Consider the following 18725-nt stretch of genomic DNA (forward strand, 5'->3'; position numbering starts at 1 on the left):
GATCATTAATACATGAGCTCGAAGAAAAATGGGATGCTAGCAGTCAGCTTTATCCTTGGCTGAAGTGACAACAGAACCATCTGGTTTGGACAGAGGTGGGAGCAGAGATGGGCAAAAGTTGCGGCCAATAGCTTTGGCAAGAGACCAGAATGCTCGGCTACCATTAGGGCAAGAAGCAAGTTTTCTACTCTTAGCCTGTTCAAACTCTAGTTTGGACTGATTAATAACTGCTTTACAATTGTTGCGAGCTTTGGTGTAGGCAGAAAATGAAACTGAAGAATTAGAAACAAGCCAATTGCGATATGCTACATTTTCTCTTGGACAGCCTTAGCACATTTATTGGAAAACCAAGGTTTAGATAAAGGACAAGATTTTAAAGTGGAGTGTGGGATAAAGGATTCCATTCCTGCAAGAATAATTTCACTGACACGATCTGAGCAAACGTTGACATCAGAAGTTTTGAAACAGTAATCAGACCAAGGAAAAGAAAAGAAGTCTCGCAGGTCATCCCATTTTGCATTCTTGTAATGCCAAACAATACGAGGTTGGGAATAGCCATGAGATAAAGGTTCCATTGGAGAAGAGACAATCACCAAGTTGTGATCTGAAGTGCCTAAAGGACCTCTCACTTCAACCGCGTACTTAGAAGGGTTGTTTGTGAGAAAAAGATCAAGCGTATTGGCTGTATGATTAGGATTGTCCGGTATTCTTGTAGGTAAATGAACAATCTGTGCTAGGTCATTAGTAATTGCAAAAGCCTCAGCATCTCGACCTGCTGGGTCGGTGTGACTAGAAAATGGAAGCCAGCTGGAGTTGTGAACGTTAAAATCACCAAGGAAAATTACCTCACTGTTAGGAAAGTTGGACTGGAGAAAGTCAAGTTGCAAAGAGAGGAAGTCAAAGAGCTCCAAGTGATTAGTGGAGTTGGGAGAACGGTAGAGCCAACAGATGAATTTTACACAATGAGGTAGAGAGATTTTAAGCCAGAGATCGTCAAAGAGAGGAGATTCCAAATTGCCAAGTCTCTGACAGGGAATATCAGAACGGACATATGCACAAGTACCACCTTTGAGGCGAAAGGAATCATACAGCAAATAATTTGGACATCTGAGATGAGCAGTAGTTGAATCAACTGATAACTGAGATTTAGTCAGAAAAAGTACATGGGGTTTGGAAGACTGCAAGTGGAAATGAACATCGTTGAGATTAGAATTGAGACCACGTATATTTGTGAAATGAATTAGGAAGTCCTTGGGAGGTTTATATCTTTTCGCAGATAAGCTTGCTCTATTATTTTGACAATTCATGGTGTATTCAATAGTAAGAAAAAGTGTGGATGGGACATGCTGTATGCAGTAATGAAATTTTTGGATATGGTGTACATGTGGTAAGAATATACCCAGATCCTTGACATAACATGGCCTCGACAATGCTCCCCGCATACACACTACTCGGACTCCCTCCAGTCACTATCTGGCAGAGTAGAGGTAGCAAGATTATACACTAGCTGATCCGGAAGCTTCCTAGAGAGTTACCAATAGGTTCAGTCTGGTGTACTAACTAGCGGCCAGCCTGCGAACACCGTTTTAGAGCTGTACCCTCGAAATGTAAGGAATATTGGATCTCGCCACGACATTCATCATAACCCCAAAAATCATCAATCATACTGCCTGATGGAAGAGATAGAGAAAACTGGATAACCAATTACAAAAAACAGTTGGCAAACCATAAGATGGAAGCTTGTTTAGAAGATTTTTAGGCCAAACGGGAACAAAAGTCTTTGAGAAGTCAAGAGCAACTGCTTGTGTTTCACCGAACTTTTCCATTGAATTTGTCCATAAATGGGTAACATAAGCCAGAATATCACTAGTGGATTAACACTGACGCAATCCATACTGGCGATCGTTGACAAGATAATTACGATATGCAACATTCTTCTCGTGAACAGCCATAGCACATTTATTGGAAAACCAAGGTTTAGATAAAGAATGAGATTTTAAAGTGGAGTGTGGAATAAAGGATTCTATTCCTACAAGAATAATTTCACTGACACGATCTGAGCTAACATATACATGAGACATTTCGAAACAGTAATCCGACCAAGGAAAAGTAGAAAAGAAATCTCGCAGGTCATCCCATTTTGCATTCTTGTAATGCCAAACAACACGAGGTTGGGAATATCCATGAGATAAAGGCTCCATTGGAGAAGAGACAATCACCAAGCTGTAATCTGATGTGCCTAAAACCCACTCAGTTTGACTGTGTGCTTAGAACGGTTGCTTGTGAGAAAAAGATCAAGCTTTCTGGTTGTATGGTTAGGATTTTCCGTTATTCTGGTAGGTAAATGAACAATCTTGCAAGGTCATTAGTAATTGCAAAAGCCTCAGTATCTTGACCAGCTGGGTCAGTGTGACTAGAAAATGGAAGCCAGCTGGAGTTGTGAACATTAAAATCACCAAGAAAAATTACCTCACTGTTAGGAAAGTTGGACTAGAGAAAGTCAAGTTGCAAAGAGAGGGTCAAAGAGCTCCAAGTAATTAGTGGAGTTGGGAGAATGGCAGAGACCACAGATGAAATTGACAGAATGAGGTAGAGAGATTTTAAGCCAGAGAAGATCGAAAAGAGGAGATTCTAAATTACGAAGCCTCTGACAGGGAATATCAGAACGGACATATGCACAAGTACCACCATTGAGGTGAAAATAATCATACAGAAAATAATTTGGGCAACTGAGATGAGCAGTAGTTGAATCAACTGATAACTGAGATTCTGTCAGAAAAAGTGCATGGGGTTTGGCAGACTGCAAGTGGAAATGGACATCGTTGAGTTAGAACTGAGTCCATGTATATTTATGAATTGAACTAGGAAGTGTTTGGGAGGTTTAGATATTTTTGCAGATAAGCTTACTCTATTAGTTTGACAATTCATGGTGTATTCAATAGTAAGAAAAAGTGGGAGGGAGACATGCTGTATGAAGTAATGAAATTTTTGGATATGCCATACACATGGTAAGAATATACCCAGATCCTTGACATAACGTGGCCTCGAAAATGCCTCTCCCCATACACATTACTTGGACTCCCTCCAGTCACTATCTTGCAGAGTAGAGGTAGCAAGATTATACACTAGGTAATCTTGAAGCATCCTAGACAGTTAGCAGTAGGTTCGGTCCGCTGTACTAACTAGTGGCCAGCCTGAGAACACCGTTTTAGAGCTGTACCCTCGAAATGTAAGGAATATTGGATCTCGCCACGACATTCATCATAACCTCAAAAATCATCAATCATACTGCATGATGGAAGAGATAGGGAAGGGTTGGCCCGAACTTAGCTCTAGAGACTAAACATGGGTTCCACCACTTCAAGCCTCCAATAAGCAAAGTGGTGGTATTTCACCGGTTGATGAGAGTCATCTACCGCCTAGTACTGCCTGGTAACATAGAGGGGCGGCGTTCCTCCATGTGGTGTGGGCGCCACACCTCGACCCCTGCTTACGTTGGTTCACACCTGGGTGGTCACCCACCATGTACTTGTGCATGAAGGTTATACCCAGGATTACTAACAGTCCCACCATCGTGAAGGTGCAAGCAGAGGATATGGCTGTCACAGACTGTCCGGATTTCGCCGAAATTGGGTCCACTTTGACTTGAGTGTCACCCGAATATCAGTTCCATCAGCGTTTTAGACTCCCAGGTAGCAAGAACAGCTTGTCTGGCATATCTGAGAGAATGCCTGTGATGGTTCTTTAGAGATTTAACGGATGCACCGTTTTCAAACTTCTGAATAATTTCAAGTCTTTGTTTAACTAAAAGCCCAACTCTTTTTTATTACCCATCATTTTCGTGATTTCTAAACAAAACGGGAAAAAAAAAATTGACATCCCTGCCATAAATAACGAAACAAAATATGTCTTTCTTTTTTGTGGTGCAACGGAACACAACAATCGCCCTAAAATAAACTAAACATTTCTTCTCCTTTTTTTTTGAAAGGCGGGTGTAAAGAAAGCGGGGGTTGCAAGATAATAGGTACACTAATCTCCCAATGATGACTAATAATGTCGCTTGTCGCTTATTTACGACTTGCAAAATATCTGTTTATACCTATTCTAGTTATTACTTGAATTTTATTATTTTTGTTTTTTTTTAATTTTTTTTTTAATTTGGAGTTTTGAAGTGTCCCGGTTAATCCGATCCCTGTAAATCGAGAGTCTGCTGTATTACTAAGCTATTTATCTCTCTAAAAGGTCATATTTATAATGGAAATTGCACTACCCTTTCATCGTTATCATATGTTCCCATTATAAGAATAGATTTTGAATGCCTTGTGATATTTTTCTAAAACACATTTCTGGAGGTCACCACCATAAAACAATAAAAACAATTTGCGCTTTCCGTTTTATTAGGCTTTTCTGTTTGTGCATCTAATTATAAATGGGTAGTAAACTTAATCTTATTGCATTTGTGATAATATCGATAACTGCAATTGTTTGGGTTTTTATGCTATTATTGTGAATTGTCAAATTTTCAGAAACTTCTCTTCATTCCTATTTACGTACAGTCAGTCCTCGTATAACACGTGTTTACACTACATTAATTCGATCATACACGATTTATAAATAGGGGAACGATATCTTATATACACGAACCGAATTCGCTTATGCATGATTACCTTTGTGTTTACAAGAAATGGCAGTAGAACGCAGAATCCCCCTAACCGAACGCAACACGATAGGAATGAAGAGAAGATTCTGAAAATGTATTTGTTTTTTATATCAGTGAAGGGGAAACACATTTCACCATAACAACGTAAAAACCAACACAATTCCAGCTATCAGTATAATCGCAAATGCAATTAGATCGAGTTTACTGCCAGTTTATAACAGATTCCACTAGCAGAAACACAACTGGAAATTGTTTTAGTAAAATGTGAGGTGTTAATAGTGTATCTCTGCCTTTACTGTGTTGTTTATTCAGTTACTACACGCACGCAGCTTTGTTTATGTGTATAAAGCGTGCCTCCTCGTTTTGTAATTGTGCTTTATTCCCTAAAAATGAGTAAAATACTTAATTAAAAGGTGTGAAAAGGAAGCGTCCTAGTGAAGACACTGCAGATTCAGAGAGAAAAAAAAAAGCAATATCGATAAACAGAGACGGACCGGATCAAAAATTCTTACCCGGGAAAATTTATAGTGGCCTCATACTATGGTTTATGCCAAAATCACACCGACCACTGGCCCACCGGGGTTTCTCGGGTAAGGCTTATGGCCAGTCCGCCTCTGTCGATAGAGAAAAAATATGAAATTGTGAAATGCTTTGAGAGAAATTAAAGACCATGTGATATTGCACATGCTACAGGCCTAAATGAGGCGACGCCAAAAATTACAAAGAATGCAGAGAAAATAAACACAACTCAAAGTGTAATTAAAATCCATTAGATTAAGACACAAAGAATTGGAAGAGATGGAACGGCTGTCATCTGTTTGGATAGAAAATAAAACAAAAAAAAAAAAACAAGTTTGCTTACGACAGAAGCAAAAGCATTAGCAATATTTTATTACATAATAGTCGTAATAAAATACCTATTTTATTACGATTATTTATTGTGTTTGGTAATGATTTGGTTACAAATGTGTGTTAAATCTTGTGTGGTCGGCACCTAACCCTATTTTTCTCATAGGGTCTGTTGTTTATATTGCACGAGGGTTTCTAGGAACACAACTATCGTGCTATACGAGGACTGACTGAATTACAATGATGAAGGGAAAGCGACCAACGAAAAGTGGAAGTGGTGGTAATGCCAGGAAACGAAACGATTTAGAAACGAAGGTGAAAATGATTAAGTACGAAGAAAGACAAAGTTTGTCATCTATTGCAAGGGAATTAGGTCTCGCTGCTGCAATAGTGATATGTTTTAACCCCTTCATGGATCCCGAGATATCTCATTTTTAGTTTTAAATGTTATTTGGAACTACACAAAAGATCTCGGGATACAATAATACCCGAAGCAAACAATAATGCCTCCAAATTTAGGACTGAAACGTATTTTCTCTGGTATTTATCTGGCTAATTTTGCATTAGGCAGGTAAATCCCAAATTTTCTCAGGATTTTCTTACGACTGGCTTTCGTTTTACTTATATTGTACAGCAATATCAGAACAGTAGTGCACATTCCTGTGCCGCCAGCAAGCAAAATATAATTTGCCCTCCTAAATGCAGAATACTGAACCCATGAAAATAATTCACAAAAACAATATCGAAAAATATTTCGGCACCCTCTTCAACTGCCGTCCGTAAGCGACGCTTACCTTGCCTGTCCAGTTGTGGCAGCCGTATGTCAGAATGTAGTTAGTTCGTGATTACTGCTTGTGGCGGGAGGTTACTGCTTGTGCGTTACACTTGATTTTTTAAATTTATTAATATAATGAGTAATGAAGATTTTTTATTTGCCTTTCTTTTAGCTCAAGCACTAATTTATTAAAAAAATCTGTGTAATTTGCACACTTTTTGGAATACCCGAGATAACTCGGGATAGCCCAAATGGGTTAATTACTCTCATGTATTTTCTACGAAAAAATTAATAAATAACACAAAAAACTAATACAATGAGTATTTGCATGATGCATACTTTTAATCTGTAAAATAAAAAAAGTCAGTCCGTTACGGCACATTTTCCGGAAAGGGGTTAAAGAACAGTGCACGTATAAAAGAACATGTCAAAAGATCAATGCACTTAAGATCAACGGTGATCACAAAAGAGCATTCAGGTGCTATATCAAAGATGGAACAGCTATTAATAATATGGCTGGAAAATCAGATTCAGAAGCAAGTGTCCTTGAATCTAATGACCATTCAAGCAAAAGGAACAAGTATATATAAAGATATTAAGGATAAGTACGGCAACCCCAACCAAAGTTCGTGGCAAGCAATGGGTGGTTTAATAGGTTAGCATCGTGCTGGTTTCCAAAACATTAAAGTATGTGGTGAAGTCGCCAGCTGCAAAGAAATTGAGATATGTTGGAAAAAATTATTGACAAAGGTGGCTATCCAACGCAGCAAATTTAACTGCTCTGTATTGTAAAAAAAAATGCTAGATCAAACATACATTGTCAAAAAGGAAAAGACAATGCCAGGTTTCAAGGCTTCTAAAGATAGGGCCACGCTCTTGCTTGAGACTAATGCAATGGGAGATTACAGATTAAAAACCACTGTTTGTGTACCATTCTGGAAATCCTCGTGCATTTAAGGGCATCAATAAATGCCACCCTACCGTGAATTTCCGATCGAACCAGAGAGCTTGGATAACAATCTCTCTCTTTGAGGATTGGTTTAAATTCTGCTTCATTAGCGAAGTTGAAAAATATTGTAAAGACAACGACGTTCCTTTCAAGATTTTGCTTCTATTAGATAATGCTCCTGGACATCCTACGCATCTAGATGATTTCAATTCGAACGCGAGAGTTATATTTCTACTGCCAAACATGACTTCACTCATCCAACCTGTGGATCAGGGTGTTATTTTGAATTTAAAAGCACTCTATTTATGCACAACATTTGCTCAGGCACTGTCTGCAGTAGACAATGAGAAAAATTATGTTAAGAGACTTTTGGAAATCTTACAATATTTACCACAGCATCTTAAACATTAATAAGGCCTGGGAGGAAATTACTAAAAGTTATTTAAATGACGCATGGAAAAAAATATGCCCACGGCACGTAAAAGGCTTTGAAGGGTTTGAAAAAGATGAATCATATGAATTGGTTACAAATAAGATTATAAAGGTTGCAGAGCTACTTCAGTTGGAGGTCGATGCCAAAGACATGGAGGAGTTAATAGAGAAAGAAGAAATGTTATTTGGTTTTTAGGAGCATTAGCAACTAAAGCCATATCGCTCCGGGAATATGCGGTGGTCATTCCCTGACCTTTCCGCATCCTCCGTATTTGGGGAAGAAGAGAAGGAATTATCTAACAAAGAACTTATTGACTTGCAGGCAGCGATAGTGAAAGAAGAAAATGTTGACGAAGCTAAGATGAACAAAATGGGGAGCCGAGACGCTTCATCACCAAAGAGAGAGAGAGAGAGAGATGACATTTTGTCAAATTGCATCGGCAATGGCGAGGTTTGAGAAGCTGGATCCTGACAGCAAATGATTCTTAAAAGTTAACAGAGGTGCGAATGATACGCTTGCTTGCTACAAAGAAATCTATGATGAAAATAAAAAAGGCACCGCCCAGTCATTCATTAATATGCTCTTTCATAAGTTTGAGCGGCCAACCCCTAAATCTCCACAGACCTCAACCTCCGCAGTGGCATACTTATCAGCTGAGGACGTCGATTCTGGCAACGATGCTTGAGAGGTAAAACTTACTGATGTTATGCCTGTCTCCTTTCTTTTTTTTGTAATTTTAATTTTTTTGTAACTTTGCAAGCTTTTGCAATTTTTCCTGTGCATGAGATAAAAAATTGAATAAATACAATAAATATTTCTATTTACATGTTTGACAAATATTTCTTTTTTGATTCAGTCAATTCAGAGAGCATAGTTGCGAGTGCTGTACAAGCATGGGGGAAATTCCGACTTATGAAGCATCTGCAGAATGCAACCCTTACGTAAGTTGGGGAGTTCCTGTAATACCAATTCATCACATAAGATTTAAATTCCAAGCAATCACTTCACTGCAGAGTTCAGAAGGAGTTTTAGTTCATGATACCAAATGTGATTCACTACTTTTCTAGTATAGCTAATTCCATCTCTTGACATCTTCTCCTGTTGAATTCACATGAAACACTTAGTTCCCTCTTCAACCATTGGAGTTTATCATATAAAATGGGTATTCTTTAGAACATACCTGAATGGTTCTTATCAACTTTATTAGCCAGGCAATTCTCACACATACTGGATTATTGCATTGAACATTACCTTTTATGTGACTTTCCTTTCCCAGGCCACCATGCACAAACAATGTCCTTAGCAATGTCCATAAGATAAGGACAATGTGAAAATGTGCACATACTTTTTTTTTTTTCTGGGGGTAGAGGGGGGGGGGGGTGGAGGCTAGACAGCCATCCTCTTATACTGGGATTTGTGTGTGTGTGTGTAACTAATATTAAATATAAAATCAAAACTAATGCCAGTAGCATGGCAAAACTGTTGAGAAAAAAAATTAATTAAACATAATTAAATAAACAGGGAGAGAGAAGAAAATGTAACAGGACTAAAACTGTAGCAAAAACTCTCCAAATAATTTAGAAAATCCAATTAAGAATCATAAAAATCCATTTAATTTTAGTGCCAATTACATAAAAATTTAACGGCGTCCCCCTTGCAAGATGCCAGTTCCAAATTGCATGAAATATCACAAATAGAGACTATACTAACTACAATATAATAAAACCAAATTAACATAAATAGACTGATAGACAAACTTATTTTTTTTTTCTTTTTTTTTTCAACTCTTCTACCGTTCTTTTCTACCGTTTTCAACTCTTCTTTTACTACCATTTTCAACTATTTCATTATTCTAATATATATAAATATAAAGCCCACTATAAGAAGATTTCCCCTGATAGAAAAATTAGCCACTGAAAACATTTCATATTTCTAACAGTGTGCATTTCTATTACATGCCATTTTTTTTAGAACATGTTATAGTAGGATAGGCAGAATGTCTCCTCTGTCAATGCGAGGGAAGAAAGATGAGGGAAAACATTTAGATTTAAATCTCTAGATTTGCAATAATACATTTATACAAAGGGTACTAGGAAAGTTTTGCAATACAGCTTTGTTTATTTAATTTTTTCAAAGTAATTTCCTCTACATTCAATACACCTCTCCATCCTCCGAAACCAATCTTTAAACCAGTTCTGCCAAGTTTCACTAGGGAGTAAAGCACACTCGTCCCAAGCCCGTAGAAGGTCCTCATTACTGGAAAACCGCCTCCCTTTTAGCTTCATTTTCACATGCGGGAACAGTGCAAAGTCGCAGGGAGCAAGGTCTGGCCTGTAGGGAGGGTGCTCGAGAAGTTTCAGTCCTGTCGTGGTCAAATATTCGGTGCAGGCTTTGGCGCGGTGAGCTGCAGCATTATCGTGATGGAGGTACCAGGTGTCCATTCTTGACTTTGGCCGCAGGTTCTTCATAGATCCAATGACTTTAGGCAGGCATTGTTCAGTATACCACTTAGCCGTGACTGTCTTCTGCGTGTGCAAAACGACACGTTCCACAATTCCACTCGATTTGAAAAATACAGCTATCATTTTTTTCTTTACAGATCGGGATTTTCTGACAATTACGGGTGTGTCGTCATCATCAAAGACCCAAACTTTGTTTTGAGCCTTGGTCGGCAGATCGTAATAGTACAGCCAAGTCTCGTCACCTGTCACGATGTTGTTCACATACCGAGATTGTCCCTTATCAAACTTTTTTAACATCTCCCGGCACCAAGTCACACGTCGTGTCATCTGCTCTTCAGTCAGTTGATGCGGCACCCAGAGAGAACAAAGTTTCTTCACGTGCAAATGATCTTGCAGAATCGAACGAATTGCTGGTGCATTTAGGCCCAAAGTATCCTCTATCTGTTGGTAGGTCACTCGCCTGTTTTCGTCAAGCATTTTCCTCACAGCAGTAACGTTTTCCTCCGTAACTGACGTTCGTGGCCTTCCCGGCCTCTCAGAATCCTCCAGAGTGAAATTTCCCCTTTGGAATTCTCTATACCACCTGAATATCGTTGTACGATGCGGACAATCATCATCTAGTGCAAGAGTTATTTCTTCTAAGCACTGGTCTATGGTTAAACCACGCACGAAATTATACCGCAAAACTGTCCTTATCTCATTTCGTGACCACGATGCCATCGCAAGCACTTTACACTCTCACTACTAATGAATAACTGAGCCCATCGACTTGGCGCGGCGGCTACTATGCACGTATGAACATGTCTCAACATGCAGCAACAAGCAGCTTCCTGTGATTCATAGTTGCATCATATTGCAAAACTTTCCTAGTACCCTTTGTATGCACAGAGCTATCCATTTCAATAGCATGTACAGTGAAACTTCTCCTAACGGACACCTCTCGTTAACGGACATCTCTCTACAACGGACATTTTCAAATTCCCCAACTCACCTCCATTGGTTTTAACGTGTTTGCAGCTTCTGTCTGGCGGACATTCTCTGTAACGGACGTGGACAGGCAATCTGCACTGTTTTGTTTAGATTAGCACTTAATTTGATCTTTTCATAACGGACAGCGGGTGAGCTCACGGCCCTTTTTCTAGGAACGTTTCTTCCACGTATTGCCTCAATTGTGTGTTTATTTTCTATTTCCAATTCTCTGAATTTTATCAAGGTTTTATCAAAATTCTTGAAAAAGAGTTTGGAACCGCGACGGTTCCAAACCCTTTTTCAAGAATTTTAAGGCACGTGTAAAACTTTTGATGAATTCGGTGTGTGCAGGGGGGTGGGAATATGGTCGGCCTTTCATCTTTTCAGTTTCAGTTTTGTTCAGTGTCGTATGAAGTGCACAATGTCTTCTCGTAAACATTTAACTTTAAAAGATAAAGTCGAACTCATTAATGCGTATGATCGGCAAAAAAATAGTGTTCGCAATCTCGCTGCAAAATTCAAAATCGGGAAGACGCAGGTAAGCGATATCCTAAAGAAAAAAAATGAACTGCTCAAACAATTTTGGCAACACGGAAATGATCAGGTTCAAAAATCATTTCCGAAAACTGTTGGACTTCAAATTTGTCGCGCATGTGCTAAAAAAATTCCCATTAATGGGCCTATTATTAGGGAAAAGCCCAGCTTTGGAAGTTGCGAAATCTATGGGAGTAAATGAGTTCAAAGCTTCTGTGGGATGGCTAGACAAGTTCAAAACTCGGAATAAAATTTCTTGGAAAACCGTAAGTGGTGAAGGTGGATCTGTTGATACTGGGGTTGTAACAGAGTGGACCGTCAAATTGGAAGATTTATGTCGTGATTTTAAAGCTAAGGATATTTACAACTGTGACGAAACAGGGTTGTTTTTTTAAAGCTCTTCCTGAGAAAATAATGAGTCTAAAAAACGAAAAGTGCCAGGGCAGAAAAAATTTCTAAGGAAAGCTTAACTGTACTATTGTGTACAAATATGCTGGGAGACTTTGAACAACCAATCTCTTGTTATAAGAAAACCACAAAATCCTCGTTGTTTCAAGGGCATAAAGTTGAATCTTTTGAATGTTGACTGGAAGTCTAATAAAAAAGCGTGGATGACACGAGATATCATGAGCGAATGGATAAGTCACTTTAACCAAAACATGATTCGTCAAAACAGAAAAATTATTCTTTTCGTGGATAATGCTGCATCTCACCCGCACATTGAATTGTCCAACATTCAAATCGTTTTTCTGCCACCAAACACATCTGCAGAGTGTCAGCCCTTGGATCAAGTGATAATAAAAAATTTTAAACTTCACTACAGAAAACGTGTTTTAAGACATCTCATTGCAAACATGAACGATGTAACATGTGCGAGTGACCTTGCAAAGAAAATCAGCATCCTAGATGCGATTCAATGGATTTCCTCTTCAGTAAACGCAATTAGAAAACAAACTGTCGTGAACTTTTTTGTAAAGTCTGGCTTCTCAAACGCAAAAATTGAAGTTGTGAACAGCAATGTGGAGCACCAAGAAGAACAAGAACTTCAACATCTATTGATAATGTACGATACTTCCGCTACAAGTGACCCTGGCTACAAAGATATAGACTCAAACCTCCCTACAGAAGATGATGCTCTAGATATCAACGACATTATCATCGATATTTTTCAAGAAGTTCCTCACAAGGATGAAGAAATGGAAGGAGGTCATTCTGTCGAAGAACATATTAACGACGAACCACCGATGAAAATAGAAGAAGCGCTCATACAAATCAATCGTTTAAAAATGTTTTTCGCCGCTGAAGAAGATACTGAAGGACTTTCGATGGTTTCTTCACTCTAAACAAATGTTGAAAACAAAATTATCAGCCGGAAGAAGGTGCAGAAGAAAATAAGTGATTACTGTATGTATTTTTCTTAAGATCAAGTCATAATATGCATAGCACAATTGTATGTATATTATTTACAAAAATATTGTGCAAAATCTTATATAATTTAATTTAATTTTACATTAAATGTTTAACGATTTTTCTTTATCTCTTGTGTATGTAATTGTATATTATTTACAAAAATATTGTTCAAAATCTGCATATACTGTATTTTAATTTAATTTTACATTAAACGTTTAACGATTTTTCTTTTTCTTTTTTTTTTTCTCCCTCAGACTTCTTGTTAGCGGACACTTCTCTCTAACGGACACATTTTCGTTCCCCATGGCTGTCCGTTAAAGGGAAGTTTCACTGTATATTGATTTCTTAACACAAAAAAAGAACAGAATAGTTGAATGTTGCTAAAGAGCAGTCATACTGGTTGATATTATGGCATTACCAGGAGGTATCAGTGAAGAATTAAGGCTGAAATTGGCTTCCAGAGCAGAATCAGATGGATAATTCTGAATGTCATTTCAGTTTTTATCTGAAGTCGCTAAAACTTTGTTTCAACCATTTCTTTTGAATGCAAAACCTAAAGCAGAGCTCCAAATTATTTGTTCATTAATTTTTAAATTTTTAAATATCTTGCTACTGCCCAAAGAACTAATGCAAGAGGTAAGTAGATTTCTGGAGCTCTACTAGTAATCTAATGAAGAAATATTTTTAACACTTAAACTCTGACAAAGGAATTTATGAAATACCAAAGAAATATCTTCATTTATGAAATACCAAAGATTTGTGATACATACCTGGTTTCCAGTTTCAATCTTAACTTCATAAGAACCAGCAGCAGTATTTGTGGGATCTATCCAAACAAAAGTAGCCGCAAACTGGAGCCCAGGTCCCCATTTATGAAGTGCTCCTGGTTCAGAAAATGGTCCTAAGATGCGACCAAAGTTTCTAAATACTTGCTCTTTTTGATCAAAGTCAGATCCTACCTATAAGGAAATGGAGTAACCACACTATAAGTTATTCCAATTAGAAATATTGATTACAAATTAAAGATAGATTGACTCACTACAGTTCTCAGACCAGTTAGGGGATAATTCTCCAATAAAATATACAGCAAAAGCTGGTTAAGGGTTTTTAATCCAGGTTTGTTTGAACTTTTTTGAAATTCAAGGGACCAAAATACACCCATTTTTGTTTAAACAGGTTCAAAGTAGTTTAATCAATAGAAATTTTTAGTCATACTCTTATAAGCACTGCACAATTTTCAAAATTCTCATTTAAAATATTAATATATTTATGATTGTTTGGTTTGTTGTGGCAGACATTTATGAATGTGTGTTTAATGTGTTAAACACTCAATATGAGAAAGATAATAATTATCCTCCACAGAAATTAAACCCTGAGTATAGTGCTATCCCCACCAGGTGCTAATCAAAGAAGAAGAATTGGTAGCACAAATGTGTCTATAAACATTATAAAATGTCTGAGATAGCACTACGTTACTGTTATTTTCTGCATGCACTGTACTGTACACCTAAATTTCTTTATGTAAGAAGAATATTTAAATCCATGAAGATTGGGTGTTATGATAAAACTCACTTGGGACAAAGTTTTGCCAGAAACTATTAGCAACTGCTGGGAACATACTGGGCTAGTGGCAAGTGTGCACAAGATCCTAAGTAAATATGACTAGGCTTGAGATTTGTAAAATACAACAGGCAATCTTCTAACAATAGCAACAGATACACACTTGACATCAGAAGAATCAGTTTTATAGAAATAACTGTAGAGGAAATTGCAAAGCTATCACTTTGGACAATATATATATATTGTTCAAAGTGGTAGCGAAAACGAGGACTAAGAACATTATGTAATATGTTGTAATTCTGAGAACTGATATTTCTAAAGTTAGTGAGAAGAAAGTTCAAACAAAGATTGAGAAATATTTCACACCAGTGGAATGAAGATAATTTGCATATACAGTATCAGATTTTATTACAATATGTTCTTATTTTGTAATTAAGATCTTCTGTATCAAGTAAATTTTATGACTAAAAGATTTAATACCATCCTTGATATACTGCCACAAACTGCAATGAACAAAGAGCAGAACTATATTGGGATTATACTGTAATGCGATTTTTAATTGAATAACAAGTCAAATTTGTTATTCATTAAAAACTCAAAGGCACTATTGTGACTAATTTCAAAGCTACCTGAGTTCATTATCAGACATGTAGCTTCAGTTAGTAACTTTGTATTGAATGGTGAACAAATATATATTGAATCTTAATGAGCAGTCAAGCCATGTGAAACAATCTTCCAATTGATGATGCTTGCAAAATGCAACCAGTAATTCTGATGAAGTGCTAACTGCCATCTGCATAAAAGTAAGAATTAAAAATAAACATTAGAAAATTTCAGAAAAAAAATAAGTAAATAAGCAGAAGCCTATATTTACCCATTAACTAAATGCACAAGGCATAACATATTATGTCTTGTGCATTTAGTCTTCAAAATATTATCATTATCTTCACCATTTGGCATCTCTCATATTGTGGAATTAACTTCACAGCCGTGATGGCATATCTGCATTATCAGGGTACCTGTCCACCCACTGCTGAGTGAGCCAACAAACTCCAAAACGAATCTGGGTGGTAGTGGTGCCCACTGAGAATAAATAACAGTAGTCTCCTCTACTAGAGAAGCATTATTTATTCGAAGTAGTGCAATACCTGGCATCTCGCTGTGAAGGTAGCCATAATATGAGATATAATCAAACAATGCAACTACACTACTTATGTAGTTAAATTTATGGGTAAACTATGGTGTATTTACACCAATATTATATAATTCACCCATTAAGCACAGTGACTCAGTCTTCTGCTTAAAATATGATGCAACTCTGCCTAAAGGAAACTAGGAAGCCCTAGCTTACTTTAGGCAGGCCCACTGTACTTAACCCAACAGGTAACACCCAATAAAGAAATAAAATCTAAAAAAAGAAACTTTAGGGAAACTACAGTAACCACTTCTTCAAGAGGCACTAGCCCAGTAGAAATTCCCAAACACCTGCATTTCTGTCATGGTTTTCTAATAAGACCAAGACCATAATGAATAATAATGGTTCAACACAATCATTATATAATAACTTGGCAATCACGCATGTACACTTAACTAAAATAAGTATGTACTACTGTATTCTGTTTGTAAAGTTCAAATAATATGATAAAAGAAACATGGATGTCCCAATGCAAGTGTTCAAGATAGATATAAGAGAAAACTCATCTTAAATATGGTTATTCTGTTAACTAGGAAACAACTCAAACAAACTGAAAGACAAAATGTAAATTAGATTCTGACCACCCAACTGAAAAGCCAAACTAAAATGCAAATTAACTACAAAAATTAGATTAATTTGATAACCAATTCAAACTTAATAACAATATTGAAGAATACAATCATAAGGATAAAGAGTGGGGGCAGGAAAACAAAAGAAGGATGGGCTGTGTACTATCCCTAACCAAGTTCATTAAAAGTTGAAAATGAAATGTATGATCAAATGACATGTTCTGTGAACTGAAGAGATAACTGCAACAAGCATTGCTGATGAGGCACCAACTGCCTGCAGGTCACAAACTCTTTCTTCAATGTGGTATGATTGTGTTTTAATTTCACAAAAATCATCACTTGAGCACACCATGTTTTATTTTAAATGGTGTGATCGATATTAGTGGAGGCCAGGTCACAATGCATCCCTTGGTGAGAATAGTGAAAATGCATTTCCCTGTAGAGGATCTAGAGTCCAATTCTGGACTCTCCACAATGCCTAGGGTAGTTGACCCACCAGTCCCCATATGACATGCCTGCTGTTAATCCATCCATGGTACTAGCCTACCACTAACTTTAACTATCAATAAAAAGCATAATGTATAGTTACAAAATGAAGATGTGCAACCAGTCAATATCAATTAATGACCTTTACTTTTGGTGTCCAGAAAAACTTACCTCCATATGTATTTGCTAAAAATACAACCTACAGAAGTAAAAATAGCACAAACAAGTTTCATCTTTTTCCCAATCTTTAAACCAGTGTTTCTCAACCTTTTTTTAATTATCACCCCTAAAGGGCTTTTTTAAACAATTTTTTCCCTGATCGCCTCTCATGAAATTTTAAACAAGAAAATATTTTATACTTACTCCTTTATTTCGATGGGATCCTTGAGCCTGTTGCTTCCTAGCTTCAATGTTTGGTATGATGTTAGTAAGTTTAATTTTAATGTCTCCTCTTGAACATGCATCAATTCTGTTTCTTTCCTTTGTTAATATTTTATTTACTGAATTAAAACCACTTTCAACCATAGAAGACATTGGAAAACAAAGAAGTACTTTGGCCATTTCAGACCATATTGTTGGACAAAGAAGTTCAGTTGTTTTTGATCCCACAACTCAGCCATTCCACCCTTTTCAAATTTATATTTGTGTTCTTCATTACATTTTATGAATTTCTTCACTAGCATACCCAAAATCACATCCAGGATGTTAGCTCATTTGGAGCTAACATCCTGGCTTCACTTCAAAAGAAAATAAATCTGAAAATCTATTTCACCTTTTAATGAACACAAATGATCTGAATAATTCTTAAGATCATTCTTGGTGAGGGATTCATTGATTTCAGCTAACTCTTGCATACCGTGAAATTGCTTTCTCATTAAACTGCTTTCAAATATTTTCAGTTTTTCAGTGAAGGCTTTTAATAAGTGTTTGTAGTTTGTGTAATTTCCTTTGAAGCTGAAGTGATACTTCATTAAGTTTTCAAAAAATCCAAGCCATATACACTGGTGTTCAAAGAAAGGGCATCACCCAGGAATTTCACATTTCTAACCCTTTTTTGCGTTGGTATGTTACATTAATGACTAGCATCACAAAATAGAAATATAAACAAAAGATATTTATTAATAGTTAAAGCAAAGCTAACTATTAGGTTAGCTTTGCCTTAGGTTAATAGTTAAGGCAAAGCTTTGGAAAACAAAATGAAAAGTTCACCAGGTGCAAACTAATATTTAGTTGAACTGCCTCTGGCCCCGATGACAGCAGCACACCGTTGAGCCACTGACAAGATCAATTTCTGAAGATAATCAACTGATAGTTCGTGGTTCAAACATGAATTATGGCTTCCTGAAGTTCATGAAGGGTCTTTGGTTTCTTTCTGGCAACTGCAGATTCCACACGATGCCAACAGTTCTCTATAAGATTAAGATCCACGCTGTTTCCTGGCCAGCTAAGAGTTGTAATGGACCATTTTTCCAACCAAATTTTTCACCTGTAAAAAATGTAAACACATTACTGTCGAACCTCTAATGCAGAAATGAAGTTAAACTACAGAATTGCTTAGTTACACTTTCGCCCGATGACAAGGAGCAGAGTCGTCCTGAAAGATTCAGTTACTTGGCAGGTTGAAATGGTCTCTAATGGTTGGCAGCAATTTGCCTTCCAATATAGCCAGGTATCCACTGGCATTTACGGAACCTTTTATAAACTTCAGGTGACCTACTCTGCGATATGAAATGCACCCCCTTATCATTTGGCTGGTAGGGAATTTCACTGCAGACACCATACAGTCTGGATGGTATTTTTCACCACGTCTACGGCAAATCATTTATCTCCCATCAGAGCCATGCAGGTTAAATTTCTTCTCATCCAAGAAAATA

The 18725-nt window shown here is 37.1% G+C and overlaps 1 protein-coding gene across 1 annotated transcript in view; it reads right to left on the bottom strand.

Moving 5' to 3' along the window:
• oxt (Xylosyltransferase oxt) overlaps positions 1-18725 on the bottom strand; it is a 214324-nt gene that overhangs the window by 26083 nt on the left and 169516 nt on the right. Inside the window, exon 12 of the mRNA XM_090385682.1 lies at positions 13812-14000. Coding sequence (XP_090241808.1) covers positions 13812-14000 — 189 coding nt within the window. The remainder of the gene's footprint in view (positions 1-13811; positions 14001-18725) is intronic.

This window comes from Mastigoproctus giganteus, chromosome 12 (assembly GCF_048544385.1).
Source record: "Mastigoproctus giganteus isolate SK-2022 chromosome 12, ASM4854438v1, whole genome shotgun sequence".
In the NCBI taxonomy this organism is placed as follows: domain Eukaryota; kingdom Metazoa; phylum Arthropoda; class Arachnida; order Uropygi; family Thelyphonidae; genus Mastigoproctus; species Mastigoproctus giganteus.